General features: G+C 43.8%; 1 protein-coding gene across 1 annotated transcript in view; it reads right to left on the bottom strand.

The window, feature by feature from the left end:
- Positions 1-20,930, bottom strand: part of LOC136114675 (microtubule-associated protein 1B-like) — a 103,531-nt gene that overhangs the window by 30,339 nt on the left and 52,262 nt on the right. The window contains exon 3 of the mRNA XM_065860108.1: positions 8,260-8,342. Coding sequence (XP_065716180.1) covers positions 8,260-8,342 — 83 coding nt within the window. The remainder of the gene's footprint in view (positions 1-8,259; positions 8,343-20,930) is intronic.

Raw genomic sequence — 20,930 nt, 5'->3', positions numbered from 1 at the left:
ACCAGAATTTTGTCTGCTGATTTCAAGACCCCTACAGAAATATTGCAAGGTGATGATTCTGTTTAACTTTATCCTTGGTTGAAGTCCCAGATTCTTTGAAGAAAGCGAACAGCAAAACTTAGCCTCGGTCAAAACAGAGTTAAAGACAGAGTGTGAAATGAGACAGGAGCATAAGCAAATCAGCAGCTTCCAAGACTTAACGGTACAGATGCAGAGGTGTGTCCTGGTTTTGCTAAAAACAAGTTTCTCTTTTAGTGAATTTGCCTGTCAGCTAAAGCCTTCATGTTAGCTGCATTTTCCTGGAGAACCCAACACATGTTTTGGTTAAACCTAGCAATGGAATGCAAACTTATTGATAAGCACGGATGGACATCTCGCGAGAGGGGCAATGAAAACTGATGTCCGAGAGACTGACCAACGGTGTATAACATTCCATTCACGTGAATACTTCATATAAAAGTGGGAGATCACGAGGATCTCGGCCCTTTTTTTTCCCTTTTCCTTTTTTTGTCCTCATGGCTGACATTAGGAGAGGACCTTGCTGGTCGTCCCTGTGAACTGAGGCCTAGCGACAGACTGAATCCAGCTCCGGTTGGCTACAGAGTCTAATCCAGGACTTTGGGTGCTGGCTCTGCAGTTGCTGAGACTTACAAGATTGGTTTTGTATATTTTGTATTATTTTCTCTATTCTTATTAGTAGCATTAGTAAAACATCTTTAACTTTTCCAACTCTCTTCTCTCTGTCCTTCTTTCCCTCCCGATCGCCTGTCCTGAGTGGGAAGGGGGGAGAGGGAGGGGCAAAAGGGGGAAGTGGGGGGGAGAGGAGGTTAACAATACATCTGCCAGGGTTTGATTGTCACCCCGCAATCTTAACCCTCGACAGATAATTGGCGCCCAACGTGGGGCAAGAGAAAGGGGTAAATTTGGAGATTTTTGGCTTTTCTACTGCTCTGACGTACCTTTCAATTTTCTTGGCATGGTGCCAACTCATAGAGTTGTGATACTCGCGCGTCTGTTTGCTTCGGATATCATTCAGTGGTATTAAGGCAAAGTGAATTACATTGACTTAAAGATGTTGTGGCATAAGTTGTATCAGCTATTTTCTACATTGTGCTCGCTGATCCCATATCTGTGTTGGTGTTTCTTTCTGAATCGAAGTATTCATTATATAACAACAAGAAACTGGACAGTGGTCATGATGATACTGTGTGGTATGGCACTGGTTTATTTCATTATACTGCAGCCGCTAATGAATTTCTACTCGATTTTGCTTTACCTTGAAAAACCTCCAGGAGAGATTAAAGAGCAGAATGGCTCTATATTTGCTAATTGGTCAAGCGAATCTTTAGAAATGCTGACTAACAATACTTTTGTGTTTTCGCTAGGACAGTTTGCAAATGTTTTAGAGAGCTTTGAATATCCTTGGAGCTTTGATAGAACTGTGATGGTGTTATCTGGTTTGCTGAATGTGTGTCAGTTTGTGTTACTGTTAAGAGAAAAGAGGTTCAATAGGAGGTTTGCGTCTCTTCTTAGTCCTGAGATTTGCAGTGCGTCTTCGGAAGCTTTAGCAAAAAGCACTCCTAGCCGCTCGAGAAAAGGCAAAACAGCCAAAGCTGCTGCTGCAGCCACTGCCCCCCCAACCGCGGCTTCACAGGCTGAAGCTACAGCTCCTCCGCAGAGCTCCTCTGCCAAGGTCGCTGCAGATAACGTTACTTCTCCAGCCTCAAAGGCTAACAAGGCAGCCCCCCCGCCTTCACACACTGGGCACTGTTGCTGCTGTAACCACAGCAATCACTGTGACAGTCATTCAGACTCTGAAAATGAATCAAATGATGGTGAACCCATATCAGCATCAGTTGCTGGTTGTAAGAAAGTCACTAGAAAGACCACCCGTGCAGCAGGTGATGGCACAGGGCCAACATCAACCCAAGAGGCACCATCAGGACAGGGTGGAGATGAAGTGACCACCACTCGGTCCTTTTCTCCAGGTGAGCTGAGAGATCTGCGAAAAGACTTTAGTCGTCGTGAAGGCGAGAATATTTTAACCTGGCTGCTGCGATGCTGGGACAATGGGGCAGAAACAATTGAATTGGAAGGTGGTGAAGCCAGGCAGCTGGGATCTCTGTCAAAAGATTCCACCATTGATAGGGCAATTTCAAGAGAGTCTAATGCCGCTACTCTCTGGACCCGACTCCTGGCAGCTATGAAAGTCAGATTTCCCTACAAGGAAGACTGTATATCCACGTTAGGGAAATGGAATACTATGGAGAGAGGTATCCAGTTCCTGAGAGAATTAGCTGTGCGAGAGATCATCTATCTAGGACCAAACAGCCAAGAGGGGACAGACCCAGACAGAATCAATTGTACAAAATCTATGTGGCGCAGATTTGTACAAAGTGCACCACCTGCATATGCTAAGTCATTGGCAGGAATGGTCTGGTCAGCTAGAGGTATACAAGAAATTAATGAAGTGATTGAGCAGCTCCGGTACTTTGAGGACAGCCTTGCTGGTTCTCTACAGGCTTGTGTCTCCGCTGTGGAGAAACTGTGTGAAAAATCTGATGACCGGTTTGAAAAGCTGTTGCAAGAAATCAAAGACCTCAGAGAAGACTCGTACCGTTCACGACCTGCACAAACCTATGTTTCAGCTGTTAGGAGAAGGCGTTTCCAATCTCGAGAGAGAGGGCAGAGACAGCCCACAAAAAGAGGTTCACTGTGGTTCTTCCTACATGAGCAGGGAGAAAACATGAATAAGTGGCATGGAAGGCCTACCTCAGAACTTCAAGAACGAGTACGTGAGATAAAAGGAAAAACTCCTAGGAAGCTGGCTGCTCCAGTTTACAAAAGGAGCAGAAGAGATTCTGATGCTCTTGAAGGAACCTCTAATTCACACCCAGAGACTGTGCAAAACAGGAATTAGAGGTGCCCTGCCTCCAACCAGGTGGAGGAAAGGGATAACAGAGTTTATTGGACTGTACAAATACTATGGCCTGGTACAACACAACCCCAGGAGTACAAAGCTTTAGTGGACACTGGTGCTCAGTGCACAATAATTCCTTCTAATTATAAAGGAACGCAATCCATCAATATTGTTGGAGTGACTGGGGGATCCCAGGAACTGACTGTTGTAGAGGCTGAAATGAGCCTAACTGGAAAAAACTGGCAAAAGCATCCCATTGTGACTGGTCCAAATGCTCCGTGCATCCTTGGCATAGACTACCTCAGGAGAGGGTATTTTAAGGACCCAAAAGGGTATAGGTGGGCATTTGGTATAGCAGCTGTGGACACTGAGAAAATTGAACAGCTGTCTGATTTGCCTGGTCTTTCAGATGACCCTTCTGTTGTAGGACTGCTGAGGGTTGACGATCAGCAGGTGCCAATTGCTACCACGACGGTGCATCGCCGGCAATATCGCACCAATCAAGACTCTTTGATTCCTATCCAGAAGCTGATCCGTCAATTGGAAAGCCAGGGTGTGATCAGTAAGACTCGCTCACCTTTTAACAGCCCAATCTGGCCAGTGCGTAAGTCTAGTGACGAGTGGAGACTAACTGTAGACTATCGTGGCCTGAATGAAGTTACACCACCACTGAGTGCTGCTGTGCCTGACATGCTAGAACTGCAATTCGAACTGGAGTCAAAGGCAGCCAAGTGGTATGCTACAATTGACATTGCTAATGCATTTTTCTCTATTCCTGTAGCAGCAGAGTGCAGGCCGCAGTTTGCTTTCACCTGGAGGGGCATCCAGTATACATGGAATCGCTTGCCCCAGGGGTGGAAACACAGCCCTACCATCTGCCATGGACTGATCCAGACCACGCTGGAGCAAGGTGAAGCTCCAGAACACTTGCAATATATTGATGACATCATTGTATGGGGCGACACAGCAAAAGAAGTCTTCGAGAAAGGTGAGAGAATAATTCATATTCTTTTGGATGCTGGTTTTGCCATAAAACAAAGCAAGGTCAAGGGACCTGCACGAGAGATCCACTTTTTAGGAATAAAATGGCAAGATGGCCGTCGTCAGATCCCAATGGATGTGATCAACAAAATTGCAGCAATGTCTCCACCTACTAATAAAAAGGAGACACAGACTTTCTTGGGCGTTGTAGGTTTTTGGAGAATGCATATTCCTGACTACAACCACATTGTGAGCCCTCTCTATCGAGTGACTCGTAAAAAGAACCAATTTGAGTGGGGCCCTGAACAACGACAAGCCTTTGAACAAATTAAGCGTGAGATAACTCATGCGGTGGCCCTTGGACCAGTCCGAACTGGACTAGATGTTAAAAATGTGCTCTACACCGCAGCCGGAGATAATGGACTTACCTGGAGCCTGTGGCAGAAAGCACCAGGAGAAACCTGAGGTCGACCCTTAGGTTTTTGGAGTCGAGGATACAAAGGATCTGAGGCCAACTATACTCCAACTGAAAAGGAGATACTAGCAGCATATGAAGGAGTTCGAGCTGCTTCAGAAGTGATCGGCACTGAAGCACAGCTCCTCCTGGCACCTCGACTGCCGTTGCTGAGCTGGATGTTCAAAGGGACGGTTCCCTCTCCACATCATGCAACCGAAGTTACATGGAGTAAATGGATTGCACTGATCACGCAACGAGCTCGAATTGTAAGTCCCAACCGTCCAGGGATATTAGAAGTTATTACAGACTGGCCAGAAAGCAAAGACTTTGGGATGTCTCCAGATGAGGAGGAAGTAAAACGTGCTGAAGAAGCACCACCATATAATACGCTTTCAGAGACTGATAAGCAGTATGCACTGTTCACAGATGGATCCTGTCGTCTTGTAGGAAAACATCGAAGGTGGAAAGCTGCTGTGTGGAGTCCCACACGACAAGTTACAGAAGCCACTGAAGGACAAGGTGAATCCAGTCAGTTTGCAGAAGTGAAAGCCATCCAGCTGGCTTTGGACATTGCTGAACGAGAGAAGTGGCCAATACTTTACCTCTATACTGACTCATGGATGGTAGCAAATGCCTTGTGGGGGTGGCTACAGCAATGGAAGTAAAGCAACTGGCAGCGCAGAGGTAAACCCATTTGGGCTGCCACACTGTGGCAAGACATTGCTGCTCGGCTAGAGAGCCTGCCTGTGAAAGTTCGTCATGTAGATGCTCATGTGCCTAAAAGTCGAGCCACCGAGGAACATCTAAACAACCAACAAGCAGATCAAGCTGCTAAGATTAAAGTAGCTGAGGTGGACTTGGACTGGCAACATAAAGGTGAACTTTTCCTAGCTCGGTGGGCCCATGATGCTTCAGGGCATCAAGGTAGAGATGCAACATACAAATGGGCTCGTGATCGAGGGGTGGATTTAACTATGGACACTATTTCACAGGTTATTCATGAATGTGAAACTTGCGCCGAAATCAAACAAGCAAAACGGTTAAAACCTGTATGGTATGGGGGGCGATGGTTAAAGTATAAATATGGAGAAGCTTGGCAGATTGATTATATTACACTTCCACAAACACGTCAAGGTAAGCGTTATGTACTTACAATGGTGGAAGCAACCACTGGATGGTTGGAAACATATGCCGTACCTCATGCTACAGCCCGAAATACTATCTTGGGCCTTGAGAAGCAAGTCCTCTGGCGGCACGGTACGCCAGAAAGAATTGAATCAGACAATGGTACTCATTTCAAAAACAGTATCATAGACATTTGGGCCAAAGAACATGGTATTGAGTGGGTATATCATATTCCATATCATGCACCAGCCTCTGGGAAAATTGAAAGGTACAATGGTTTGTTAAAAACTACACTAAAGGCACTTGGTGGTGGAACCTTTAAAAACTGGGATTCACATTTAGCAAAAGCCACTTGGTTGGTCAACACTAGGGGATCAACCAATCGAGCCGGGCCTGCCCAATCAGAAATTCTACGGACTGTAGAAGGAGATAAAGTCCCTGTAGTACACATGAAAAATATGTTAGGAAAGGCAGTCTGGGTTACTCCTGCCTCAGGCAAAGGCAAACCTATTCGTGGGATTGTTTTTGCCCAGGGACCTGGCAGCACCTGGTGGGTGATGCTTAAGGATGGAGAAGTTCGGTGTGTACCTCAAGGGGATTTGATTTTAGGTGAAAATATGCAATGCTGAACTGTATGATGTGAATTGCCGCACTAACAATGTTTAATAAGTGTCTTTCATATCAAGACAATGGTGATGAAACTAGAGCTAGCTTCTTCGAGTGGCGCCCGACACCTTCTTCGAAGTTGGTGTCCTTAACCCACAAACAGTGGTCATGAGATGCACTTGTACCATTTTTCCTGCCCTGGGAGACTGTTGTGACAAAATGAACTTAATGAACTTTTCAAAGGATGGTCCACTGATTAATTACTCCTGTGTATATATGTACATATGTGTATATATATATATATTAGTAGTGATTAATTAGATTGTATTGATAGATTGTATTGATAAGGTTTAAGTATTCAGTGAATGTCATATTATAAGGGGTGGAATGTCCTGGTTTTGTTAAAAACAAGTTTCTCTTTTAGTGAATTTGCCTGTCAGCTAAAGCCTTCATGTTAGCTTCATTTTCCTGGAGAACCCAACACATGTTTTGGTTAAACCTAGCAATGGAATGCAAACTTATTGATAAGCACGGATGGACATCTTGCGAGAGGGGCAACGAGAAAACTGATGACCGAGTGACTGACCAATGGTGTATAACATTCCATTCACGTGAATACTTCATATAAAAGTGGGAGATCACGAGGATCTCGGCCCTTTTCCTTCCCTTCTGCTTATGGCCAACATTAGGAGAGGACCTTGCTGGTCGTCCCTGCGAACTGAGGCCTAGCGACAGACTGAATCCAGCTCCGGTTGGCTACAGAGTCTAATCCAGGACTTTGGGTGCTGGCTCTGCAGTTGCTGAGACTTACAAGATTGGTTTTGTATATTTTGTATTATTTTCTCTATTCTTATTAGTAGCATTAGTAAAACATCTTTAACTTTTCCAACTCTCTTCTCTCTGTCCTTCTTTCCCTCCCGATCGCCTGTCCTGAGTGGGAAGGGGGGAGAGGGAGGGGCAAAAGGGGGAAGTAGGGGGGAGAGGAGGTTAACAATACATCTGCCAGGGTTTGATTGTCACCCCGCAATCTTAACCCTCGACAAGGTGTTAAAGCAATGGAGTGGGATCATCCTAAGAAGGATGTAACTGCTCATGGGGTTTTCAGAAACTTGTTTTCTTTGGGCAACTTCAGTCTCTCTCCCTTTGGGCTTCTCTCTTTTGGGAGGTATTTGGCAGCTGACAATATGATAGGAGCTTTGGGTAGAACTATGCCCATCCTTTATAGCTTTTTACTCTGAAAGCCTGAGTGTACTAAAGACAATCCTAAAAGCCACCACCCAGCTGACACCCTTGTTCCTTACCAAGTACCTCTAATACAATGTAAGAGATTTTCACACATAATTTTTTAGTGCATGAGCTGCCATTAACTACAGTTACTTACTTTTTAAAAACTTTAAAAATTTCAGAAATTTAATTTGTTTTGGTGTGTTTCCTTCTGTTTGTGTATCACTTAAAGCTGGTAACAAAATAGATTTTTAACAAAGTACTACAAACAGAGACACTTCATCTCCCAAAAGAACTTGTACTATGACAGTGCTTCTCAGCACTGGCTAGCAATGTAATTATCCCTATTTTTTACAACCTTTGGTCTCACTAGTTGAATTTGTCAATTTTGTCTTTGAGCTACATGCTGAGGTCTCTGACTCAATACTCTAGCAAGTTCATGAGGAATTGACAGTACTCTTCTGGGGTACTCTCCAGAGTGCTTTGATCATGTCACGAGCTTTTTGAAGGACAGATCACATAGATCAACCTAGAGTTACCACCACATAGATGGCAATTCTTCTTGAATACCTAAATTTATCTCAAGGCACCTAGTTTCTTTTCAGGCACTTTTTCATATGTAAAATAGGCATCCACAGCTACCAAACAATGGAGAAGCAGAAGAAAAGCAGATGCAGTTTTACCACAGTTGCCTTCCCTTTATCAGGAAGGGAATTTAGTGTGTTATGAGGAAATGAGTGCTGAGATAAGTGGTGTGTTTTTGCTCTATGCCTTTGACACTTTATCAGGAGTCCAGGAAACCAGGAAGAAAATCAAGGAATGGCTGATGTTTTGATAATATTTGCTCCTAACATGTCATTTCATCCACAGTTAGGAGCTTCTCTCGACCTGTCCACTTAATGGAGTTTTTATGACACATCCAGTGAAGTATTTCTGACTGATATACCTCAGTACTAACTGCTTCATCGGAGGGATTGATCAGGACTACAGTTTCTAAGACATCACTTCTGTGGTGAAGAATCTTCTGACCTGCAAGCACAGAGAGAAAAAAAAAAAAAAAGAAAAAGAAGACATTAAATTCAACCAGTATGGTTTAAACCAGCACTTTCCCTGAGCTAGCTATATGTTCCACTGTGTGACAGCCCTCTAGTTACACAGGCAACGCACACCGGCCACAGCAACTACTGTGCTGACTTGTGTTCAGAAATAACCATGGCGTGTGGTCCTATGGGCCAGAAACACCACTCCAGAAAATTCAAGGTAATGAAAACTAACTGGCAACAGTGCTGGGTCCTGTCCCTTCCCTATGGCAGGAGGAGTCCCTGTTACTCAACTTGGTCTTACTGAGCTGGTGTGAATCAGGGACTAGAGTAACCGTCACCAGCTGAGCATCTGGCCTTGGATTTTCATGGACTTATCTACACCACAGATACAGTTGAGGTTACACAGTCCTGTAACAAGCCTAGGTGTTTTAAAATTAGCTTTTCCAGGAACTATTGGTGGCTTAGCCACAGCAGGAGGAAAGTCAGCATGGGCTGCAAATTTCCCCTGCAAGAAGCAAAGTGAATACTTGGCCTGTATGTCAGTGCTGCCCATCATGGCTAATGAGCACAATTTGTGGAACAAGCAAAGGAGCCCAGGGATGTCCCTGCTCCCCACCACCACTAGCGCTGTCCTGCACAGCACACATGTGCTCCCCATCACATACTGTAGAAGCACTCTCAGGAGAGGCAGTACCCCATACAGATCACAGATCCACAGCCACACTGAACGAACCAGGTGAAAACTGGGACCCACCCTGCCAAAACTCCCCATTCAGCCTTCTGCTGATATTGATTAACACTGGGACACTGTGAGAAATTCCCTGTCAGGATGGTTGAACAATTGCCATGCTGCCCTGCTTCATCGTTCTCCTGCTTACAAAAACTACAACAAGCCATGTTAAGTGACAAGAGTTAACAGACGTACAAAATACAGCTAGCTCCTGAATGAATAACATCTGGGCAATTTTGGAGAAGCCTCACATTCCATTTGTTTTCATATTTAGTAGTTAGTCTGTTATCTGTATTTAATAGTGAACTGACTGGGAGTGGATGCCAGAAAAACACTATAGGACTCTTGATTTTTTTTCTATGGTAATTAGCAAGTTCTTATCAGCATCTCTTTCTGTAAGAACTGCAGTGAGATTAATTGGTAGGCCTATACTGAATATGCATTTCTTAAACTGAGAGCATCCTTTAAGTTGCTGGGAAACAATGCAGATGTCATAAGAACATGAGTGGTTAGGTTTTTAGTGAACTGTTGAAATAAAAGCAAAATGGCTTTTTGCCTCTGTTTTGTAAAACGCAACGTCCTGGCACTGTTGTCGGGTCCCTGCTACCAAACACTGCTGAATTCTGGAATTCATCCAGTCCCCTTTTGGCTTCTGAAACGCCTTGTGCATGCACCTAGGATCCACTAAGGAGGACTGTGAGTTGCATGAGCAGTAAAGGTATGAAGAAAAGGACAGAAATGATCTTAAAAGACTGAAAAGTCAATAATGAAATGTGTTAGGGGAGCATCAAAATGCCCCTTCCCAACAGGTCTTTGTTTTTATTTTGGTGAGGGTTTGAAATGTGCTTGGCCTTCCAAAGGAAAGTTGGGGTCCTCCAGAATAAACTTCTAATCTCAGGCAGTTTATGGTTTTCCATCACTGCTTGCCTGATACTACTGCAGTAGACTGCAAAGCATTTCACAGATGCCAAGCCCCTGTGATTCAACCCTTTTGCTTGACAGTCTGCAGACAAATGCATTCTTTTGAAATAAAGGTCATAAGTTAAAAGGAAGTAGGAGAGCTATAAAATGAAAATGTATGCTATCCAAAACACTATGACAGAAACAAATAGAGCAGATAGTGGTAATGCAGTATAAACATTGGATGCAAGCCCAGCAACAAAGCTAGAAAAGCAGCATTTCAGTTAGAACAACTCTGAAAGAAGAACTGGAACTATAGGAAAGAGTTCTAAGCTTGTCAGCCTCCGTTTTGCCCTACTGGTTGGAAATTGCAGCAGCAAGGTGTGGATGGGTTTCTAGTAGATGGAGATTTGTTATTGAACTAGCCAGGCCCAAAGGAATTTCAAGGCCACCTTGGAAAGCTGAAAACAGGATCTGCTGTGGAAGTAAAACAGTTCAGCAACCATGAGGCAGCAACACGACTCAGGCGTGTGGACAGCTCGTGAACATAGATGATATCCAATCAGTTAATGCATGCTTGGAGCGTGGACACGTGATCAGGTGTGGGAGATTTGAGGGATTTTCTTGAGGCTGAGTTGTGGAGGGGTTGCTGTTAGATGGACATTTGTTACTGAACCAGCCAGGAATTTCAAGGCTGGGAACAGGACCTGCCGTGGGAGAGAAGCAACTCCAAAATAACAAGGCTCCAACATGGTGTAAATCAACGGACCTATTAGCAGTGAGACTCAGGCGCGTGGACAGCCTGTGAACATGGACAATATCCAATCAGCTAATGCATGCTTGGAGCGTGAACGCGTGATCAGGAAATAACTGCATATATAAGGAGGCTTGTCTCTGTAATAAATGGCTTAGCTTGAGTTTTCGCCCTTGCAAGTGGTGACCCCGACGTGATCCATAAGGAGAATTTACAGACGGTAGATGACTGCTGTGGGGAGCGAGCCCCAGTTGGAACGGCTCGGCTGGATCGTGACCGGGACGCAGTCTGTGGGCTGCATGACTCCTGATTGATCACTACAGAAGCGACAGAGGAGGGATAAAGGATCCGATATCCTTGCAACGGACACCCAAAGAGGTGAGCAGCTGGGGGTGAGAGGAGATAGGGCAGAATATTTTTAAAGAAGAAGAAGAAATACTGCAGCTCCTCCCGCATATTCTCTCTAAGAGAGGGGTGAAGTATGAGGAGAGTAACCTCAAAAGACTATTAATTTGGTGCAGAGGCAATGGGTTTTCTGCTGACCTATTAGGAGTTTTTCAAATAGAGACTTGGGAAAAAGTGGGAACTGTGTTGTGGAAGGCAATTAGTCACAGTGAAAAAGATATTCTCGGCCTTGTAACCACCTGGAAACTGATAATTACCACAGTGAAGCAATTAAAACCTGAAAAGACTGTTATGAGCATTAGTGACTCAAAACTTGAACTTGAACTTTGGGACGATATAGGGCAGAAATCATGGGATAAAGTCAGCAATGGAGATAAAGAAGCTAAATTGGGGCGGGTATCCAAGCTCTTGGAACAGACACTAATTGATACACCACAATTACAGGCGCTATTAGTTTCTGAAATCCTGAGGCAGTCAACAGACCTTGGATATCAAGCTATAGTAGAGGTGTCTGAAACCAACAAAGCAGCCAAATCTTTTATAACTACTGTCAGGGTCCCAGTGAGAATTACATGCAATTTATTGACCATCTTCAAGAGGCTATCAATAAGCAGGTTGAAAAGGAAGCACTGGTGTTAAAATTAGCAGTAGAGAATGCTAATGTTTGCTATCAACGTGTTATCTGCAAGTTTTACAGTACATATTACGTGCTTCTGTGTATTGCCCCTCTGAAAATCAAGCAGCTTGTCAGGAATGTGAATTAATTGTTTCACTGGTTGTTGTTAGAATTGTTTCTTTGTGGTATAAGTACACCGTAAATCTTTCTCCCCACTTTTCCCACTCGCGCTGCAAGCAGCCCTGTGCTTTCCCCCCCTCCCTCCCTCCCTCTTCTCATGGTTTTGACTTACAAGATGGGGTCAGAAATGACTGTTTTCAGTCGTGTCCCTAAGAAATCAGTATTGGGAGGTGTTTTAAAACATAGGAAAGCACTTGGAAATATGAGGAAGGAAGATCTTGTGAAATATTGTAATTAATGGTGGCTGCTGTATAAGTTAAATGATTGGAAAAGTGTCCGGAGAATAGAATCTTGAAGTATAACACCTTGTTGCAATTAATTTTGTTTTTAAGGTGAGAAGAGTAGGACAAAATAAATCCGTACAAGAGATCATTAGATCATTACAGACAGTTTTACAGGTGAAACGGTTTGAACTTCAACAAGCTGAGAGAGAGTTAACTGACAACACACAGGTCAGAAAACTTGCTGAAGTCTGCAAGATGCTTTCCTTATTAACCTGTTTTCTGCCTTGCCCAGTCCAGCTTGCTGCCGCAGCGGGGGTGCGGGTGCTGATTGGGTTCCAGCGCACACTGACCTGTTTTGTCAGGGAGAACCAGCGGCACCTCCACCTGGCTGAGCAGTAAGCGGTTCAAAGTTGCAATGCTAACATCGAGATATTGTCTTGAATTAGTGTAATTGTGATCCATCTGCATATTTGAACTCGGTGTTCGGTTTGGATATCTGAGCTCAGTATTTTAATTTGCGTATTTATATTTGGTACCAAAAGAATTTTGTTTGGGTAGGTAATTACAAAAAGGGAACCGGTTCGACTGCTAAAATACCACCTTGCTCCACCTTAGGATGCATCCTTACACATTAGAGTAATTGCTCATATTGTTATCTAATAATTTTGAGACCAGAAAATAATTTAAGTTGTTAAACTCTAATTCACATTGAATTTCTGTGTTTGTTGGAGGTATGGGAACTAAAGCTAAGTGCTGTGATGAATGTGAACTTGGTATTGTATGAGGTTGTACTTAGAAGTTTCTAGAATATGAACTGATTTGGATCTAAGAAAATGGAATAATGGATTGATGTTTAATATACTGTTTTTTGACATCTGTAAATTGTAAAAGGTAAATGGGGCTGAGGAATGTAACAACTGTTGAGCTAATTGGAATTGTGTATAAAGTGTATTATGTTTGGAATGAAATGGGAAAACAAAAAAGCAAAATATCCCAGGCCTGTGCTTGAACATAAATTTCAGGCCTGTGTCAAGCTGCAAGATAAACGCAGCTCATTGCAACTGAGGAGTTTGCCAGAGCCTCCGACTTCGTACCAGCGATTACACCACCTCCGTGGCCTTGGCTATATCTAAACTGCAGCAAGAAGAGAAAGAAAAAAAAAATGGAAAAACCTGGTTGCCCGCTTTTAAAGCAGTGAAAGGGGGATTTTCTCTCCCCCCCACTGCAGCGATGTTGTAATACTGAATGGAGCAGTCTGAGGGTGAAATTTAAAGGCATCCCTAGCAGATCCGTAGTTCTAATGAAACTGGGAAATTAAATCAAAAATTTGTTAATAGTTATTTCGAATGCTGCATTTCCACTAGTATTAACAGCCAATGTTTCAAAAAAGCAATCACTACACTGATATATCTGAAACAGGACTTCGTTTCAGTAAGGGAAAACAATATCCAACAAGTATGACAGCCAAAATGGAGTTAGAAACTTTGAGGAATAAATTTATGACAACCTTACAGGCTGACTGCATTCGATTGGACTTGCAGATTTGTCTATTTATAGATATAACATAGAAACAACCTGTGGCTATTGTGGGACAGTATGATGAGAATGCTAACAGACTGATACACTGATTGTTACTCTGATCAAGAAATGCAGGGAATTAATGTAGATCTTAATAGGCCATGATCCTTTTGTCATACATGTACCATTTGTGAAATTTAATTTTGATTTTTTTATTTGCAATCTATGTCCTTGTGAATTGCACTAGCCGATTTTCTTAACAGCACAGTATTTGACATGCCTAAATGTAAATTGCTGCAGAACCTGAAAGTCTTTAGCATCAGGTCACAGACCATACTTGTATTTGGTCTGATCCTACATACTTGCAAAGTTTTTGTTGATGGTTCTGGGAAGTCTCATAAAGTTGTAGTGGTCTGGCATGAAGATAACAATTGGCATCATTCTGTAAAAAATATTGAAGGTTCAGTTGGCATCATTCTGTAAAAAATATTGAAGGTTCAACCCAATCAGCAGAACTTGGCACAGCTTTAAATTACTTAGAGCTTTTGAAGGAGGAACCTCTAAATTTGATTTGTGATTTTGAGTACGTAGTGAAGATCCAATGCACATATCTGATTCTGAACCGTTTTTGGGTTTTTTTTTAAGAAAAAAACAAAATGGGGAAGTGACTGCACTACTCCACATGACAGACTGAGCAAAGCATTATATGTTTTGAACTTTTTACGCCTCCCCCAAGGGTTTGATATTCCACTTATGATTTGCCATGGAACAAGTTTAAAAGGCCATCTGACAGACCTTAGGGAAAATCAGTGTCAGGTCAAAGTGCGCAATGGTGTTACAGGTGAATGGGAAGGTCCTTTCCAGTAAATAACTTGGGGAAAAGGTTATGCTTGTGTCATTACAGGCCAAGGATCAAAGTGGATTCCCGCAAAATGGGTCAAGCCATGGTTGAATAAAGACAACAAAGATTCAACAGATGCAGATGGACAGGAGGGATTTAAGTTGTGAGGACTGTTTCAGATGTAAACCATGGATCGTAATTCAATTTTATAGATGCTCACAGACCTGGTGGTCTAGAAACCCATTAGCAAGCAGGTGGTGTACCTTCTGTAGGGAATGGCAATTTGAACAATCAGCAGGAGAGCCAAAAGGGCAATATTACACTTAGATAATCAATGTAAAGATGAGGTAAAATTATGGGACGTTCCTACTATAGTATCTACTGCACTCTTTCTCCCTGATCTAGCAGCTGGCAAAGCTTTAGGCGACATATCAAAGTTAATATGTTGGTCTCTTAAATAGGTTAATCTAACTTCTGAGATACTAATTCAATTAATAGTAGATGTTGGTGGTATTAGGCATGCTACTCTACAAAATTGCACAGTTATAGATCTTTTAACACTAGGTCATGGTTGTGAAAAATTCAAGAGAATGTGTTGTATTAACTTGTCTGATCATTCTGAATCTATTCATAGTACTTTAGACAAACTAAAACAGCACGTTAAGAAGATTGTCATAGTAGAATTAGGGTTTGACAAATGGCTTAAAAGCTTGGGAATAGGTGGGTGGTTGTTTGATCTTATTAAGGCTTAACTGCATTATATGTAATTGTAATTATGTTATTAATCATGTATTGTGCGTTGCAGTGTATTTCAAAGATGGGCTTGCAGGCTACTCTGTGCAGAGTCAGACCTGCTTTCATTTCTTGTTGCATCTTCCTCAGATAATGTCACATAAATGTGATGTGTTTGCCACACTGGAGGACAGTCAAAGTCTTATGGAGACAAGCTAGGGGCTGCTGAGGTAACAGAATCCAACAGGGAAAGGCCAGTGAAATATACTTCAAAGGAATTAAAGGGTGTTCCTCTAAGAAGGTGAAGCAGCCAACAGCCCAGCTGAAGTGCTTCTACACCAATGCATGCAGCATAGGCAAGAAACAAGAGTTGGAAGCCACTGTGCTGCTAGAAATCCACGACCTAGTGGCCATTGCTGAAACATGGTGGGACAGATCCCATGACTAGAGTGTGGCTATCAATGGCTACAGGCTCTTCAGAAGGGACAGGCAAGGAAGGAAGGGTGGAGGGTTTGCCCTCTACATCAAGAGATGGATAAAAAGTGAAGAGCTCTCTGAAGAATAGTCATGAGCAGGTTGAAAGTTTATGGGTAAGAATCAGAGACTGAGGCAACAAAGGAAACCTTGTGGTTGGTGTCTATTACAGGCTGCCCAATCAGGGGGAGACTACTGACAAAGCCTTCTTACTCCAGCTACAGGAGGTATCACACTCTCAGGCTCTCGTCCTGCTGGGGGAGACTTCAAACACCCTGACATCTGCTGGAAAATTAGCACGGTGAGCCATAGACAATCCAAGAGACTCCTGGAGTGCATTGGGGATAACTTCTTAAGCCAGGTAACAGACAGCCCTACCAGGGGGGATGTGACACTGGACCTGATCGTCACCAATGCAAGTGAGTTAATAGGTGACATCAAGATTGAAGGCAGCCTGGGCTGCAGTGATCTTGCAGCCATGGAATTTGCAGTCCTGAGGTGTGGAGGGGTTTCGTTAGAAGGAGATCCGTTGTTGAATTAGTCAGGCCCAAAGGAATTTCAAGGCCACTTCGAGAAGCTGAGAACAGAATCTGCTGTGAGAAAGAGGGGCGTTTCTTCATTAACAGGGCCTCAGCATGGCCTGAGTCATCGGACCTATCATCGGTGGGGCTCCAGCGTGTGGACTGCCCATGATGTTCATTTAGCGAATCCATGCTTGGAGCGTGGATTCGTGATTAGAGAATAGTTGCTTATATAAGGAGACATGTTTCTGTAATAAATGGCTTTGCGTGATTCACATTGAATCGGAGTGCTGAGTCCCTTATCGTTCCAACACTGAGGGATGTTGGTCAAGCGAAGAGTAAAGTCAGGATCCTGAATTTCAAGAAAGCCAACTTCCATCTCTTCAAGAAGTTAGCCAATAGGATCCCCTGGAAAACTGCCCTCGGGGACAAGGGAGCAGAATAGAGCTGGCAGATATTTAAGGATGCTTTCCAGAAAGTTTAAGAGCTGTCAGTCCCCAGGTGTAAGAAATCAGGTAAGCAAGACAAGAGGCTGGCATGGCTGAGTCGAGACCTGCTGGTCAAAATAAAGGGCAAGAAGGAAATGCACAGGCATTGAAAGCAGGGACAGGTGTCCTGGAAAGAGTATAGGGACACTGCCTGGTTGTGTAGGGATGGGATCAGGAAGGCCAAGGCAAGGCTGGATCTAAACTTGGCAAGGGACACAAAGAATAACAAGAAGAGCTTCTACAGGTATGCCAACCAGAAAAGGAAGGACAAAGGAAATATGTCCCCCCTGAATGAACAAGACTGATAAACTGGTAACAACAGACGAGGAGAAGGCTGAGGTACTCAACAAGTTTTTTGCCTCAGTCTTCACTGGCAAGGTCTCTTCCTACACTTCTCGAGTGGATGAACTGCAAGATGGGGACTGGGGGAGCAAAGTCCCTCCCACTGTAACAGAAGATCAGGTTCGTGATCACTTGAGGAACCTGAACATACAAAGTCTATCTGACTTGACAAGATGCATCCCAGACTCCTGTAGTTGCAAAGCCATCCTCCATGATATTTGCGATGTCATGGCAGTCAGATGAAGTCCCCAGTGACTGGAAAAAGGGAAATATTGCACCCTTTTTTTAAAAAGGCTAGAAAAGAAGACCCCAGGAACTTCTGACCTGTCATCCTTACAGCTCTGCCCAGGAATATCATGGAACAGATCCTCCTAGAAGCTATGCTAAGGCACATGCCAGACAGGTAAGTAATTTGAGAGAGCAAGCATGGCTTTACCAAGGGCAAGTCCTGCCTGACCAACCTATTGGTCTTCTATGATGGAGTAACTACATAAGTGGACAAAGGAAAGGCTAGAGATGTCATCTATCTGGACTTTTGTAAAGCCTTTGACACAGTCCCCCACAATATCCTTCTCTCTTATTTGGAAAGGTATGGATTTGATGGGTGGACTGTTTGGTGCATGAGGAATTGGCTGGATGGTCACATCCAGAGAGAAGTGGTCAATGGTACAATGTCTGGATGGACACCAGTAACAAGTGGTGTCCCTCGGGGGTCTGTATTTGGACCAGTACTGTTTAATATCTTCATTGATGACATAGACAGTGGGATTGAGTGCACCCTCAGCAATTTTGTGGATGACACCAAGCTGAGTGGTACAGTTGACACGCCTGAGGGATGGGATGCCATCCAGAGGGACCTGGACAAGCTTGAGAAGTGGGCCCATGTGAAACTCATGAGGTTCAACAAGGCCAAGTGCAAAGTCCTGCACCCGGGTCGGGGCAACCCCGGTATCAACATAGGCTGGGGGATGAAGGGATTGATAGCAGCCCTGCAGAGAAGGACTTGGGGATGAAATATTGGACATGAGCCAGCAGTGTGCACTTGCAGTCCAGAAGGCCAATCGTATCTTGGACTGCATCTAAAGGAGCATGGTCAGCAGGTCAAGGGAGGTGATTCTGCCCCTCTACTCTGCTCTGGTGAGACCCCACCTGGAGTACTACGTCCAGCTCTGGAGGGTTGTAAAACACTGGAACAGGTTGCCCAGAGAGGTGGTCGATGAACCATCTCTGGAGAAATGAAAGGTCAGGTTGGACGGGGCTCTGAGCAACCTGATCTAGTTGAAGATGTCCCTGCTCATTGCAGCAGGGTTGGACTAGATGACCTTTAAAGGTCCCTTCCAACACAAACTATTCTACAATTCTATGACTGTGATATGTTTGTGTGTGTCTGATTATGGCCTTGCTTTCCGAATTTAGCTTTCCCTGAAGTAGCCCACAGATGACAGCTGAAAGCCCCTGGTGGAGATCCTGATTAACATCCCTAATTTTGATTGAGGATGCTCACTTGCCAAGTTTAGAGTTTATTTTAAGTTTGTTCTACAAGTTTTTTACTGCTTATTAATGTTTAGGCACTACAATGTGAGTATTTGGACTCAGTTGCAAAAGTTCACTCAAGTTCTTATTTATGAAATAAGAAATAGTCCAGAGTTTCCAGTTTATTATGCTATTCTGAGATTAAATTGAGCTGTCGGAACTGTTTCAGCAAGGTTTAAGATACAGGGCAGAGAAAACCCATCTGCCAGGATTTTAAAAAAGGGATCCAAAGGGCTCTGAACTCACTTAGAAATTTCTGCAGAGACAACTGATTCCCATTCTTAAGAATGTAAGGGTTTCAGATAATCATAGAATCATAGAATTATTTAGGTTGGAAAAGACCTTTAAGATCATCGAGTCCAACTGTTAACCTAACACTGCCAAATCCAACACTAAACCATGTCCCTAACTGACACATCTACATGTCTTTTAAATACCTCCAGGGATAGAGACTCAACCACTTCCCTGCGCAGCCTGTTCCAATGCTTGACAACCCTTTCCATGAAGAAATTTTTCCTAATATCCAATATAAATCTCTCCTGGCACAACCTGAGGCCATTTTCTCTTGTCCTATTGCTTGTTACTTGAAAGAAGAGACTGACACCCACCTCACTACAACCTCATTTCAGGTAGTTGTAGACAGCAATAAGGTCTCCCCTCAGCCTCCTTTTCTCCAGGCTAAACAACCCCAGTTCCCTCAATCACTCCTCATAGGACTTGTTGTCTAGACCCTTCAGCACCTTCATTACTCTTCTTTAGATGCACTCCAGCACCTCAATGTCTTTCTTGTAGTGATGGTCCCAAAAATGAACAAAGTATTCAAGATGCAACCTCACCAATACTGAGTACAGGAGGACAATCACTTCCCTAGTCCTGCTGGCCACACTATTTCTGATACAAACCAGGATAATACTGGCCTTCTTGGCCACATGGGCACACTGCAAGCTCATATTCAGCCAGCTGTCAAGCAATACTCCCAGGTAGTTTTGCATCAGGCAACTTTCCAGCCACCCTTCCCCAAACCTGTAGCACTGCATGGGGTTGTTGTGACCCAAGTGCAGGACCCAGTACTTGGCCTTGTTAAATTTCATACGATTGACCTTGGCCCATTGATCCAACCAGTCCAGATCCCTCTGTAGAGCCTTCCTACCCTCAAGCAGATCAACACTCCCACCCAGCTTGGTGTTGGCTGCAAACTTACTGAGGATGCACTCTATCCCCTCATCCAGATAACTGATAAAGATATTAAACAGTACTGGCCTAAATACTGAGCCCTGGGGAACACCACTTGTAACTAGCCACCATCTGGATTTAACTTCATTCACCACAACTCTTTGGGCCTGGCCATCCAGCCAGTTTTTTACCCAACGAAGGGTATACCCATCTAAGCCATAAGCAGCCAGTTCCTCCAGGAGAATACTGTGGGAAACAGTGTCAAAGACTTTACTAAAGTCCAAGTAGACAACATCCACAGCCTTTCCCTCATCCACTAAGCAGGTCACCTTGTCATAGAAGGAAACCAGGTTAGTCAGGCAGGACCTGCCTTTCATAAACCCATACTGACTGGGTCTGATCAGCTGGTTGTCCTGTATGTGCCATGTGATGGCATTTATGATGATCTCCTCCATGAGCTTCCCTGGCACCCAGATCAGACTGACAGGCCTGTAATTCCCTGGATCCTCCTTCCAGCCCTTCTTGTAGATTGTCATCACATTTGCTAACGGCCAGTCAACTGGGACCTTTCTGATTGGCCAGGATTGCTGATACACAATTGAAAATGGCTTGGTGAGGACTTCTGTCAGCTCCCTCACTACCCTTGAATGGGTCCCATCTGGCCTTGGGGTTTGTCAGCCAGTATGCTGGAAAGCAATAGCTGATCAGAAATTTTCTCAATTATATCTGTTTCTGATGTACCATGCCTGATGAAACTTATTGGAAGGTTATCATGTACCTTTTATGTCATCCATTTAAACCAAACAATGGTGCAATAACCCTGTATTGGACAATGAATGAACTTCAGAAAGTCCCTTCCAGGCACACTCTGAAAGCCTTGCAGGGGATGCCAGGATGTGCAAAGGCTAACCAGTCAGTCTTGTAACTAGCTGATGTGGTGGGGTGTGTATAACACAGGCATACCTCCATTTATGTCAGAGAAGATAGATTCACTGCCTCCAAGGCTCAATTCAACCCAATGACTTCTTAAATTAAAGCTGGATGCAAGGAAGGAAAAATATTTTTTCCAGGAAGAACTCAAATGTACAAATATTAGAGTACTTTATACATTTCTGTGTGAAAATAAAATCCATACCTGCTAGG

Source organism: Patagioenas fasciata, chromosome W (genome assembly GCF_037038585.1).
Source record: "Patagioenas fasciata isolate bPatFas1 chromosome W, bPatFas1.hap1, whole genome shotgun sequence".
NCBI lineage: Eukaryota > Metazoa > Chordata > Aves > Columbiformes > Columbidae > Patagioenas > Patagioenas fasciata.
This window is presented reverse-complemented; position numbering and strand designations above follow the sequence as displayed.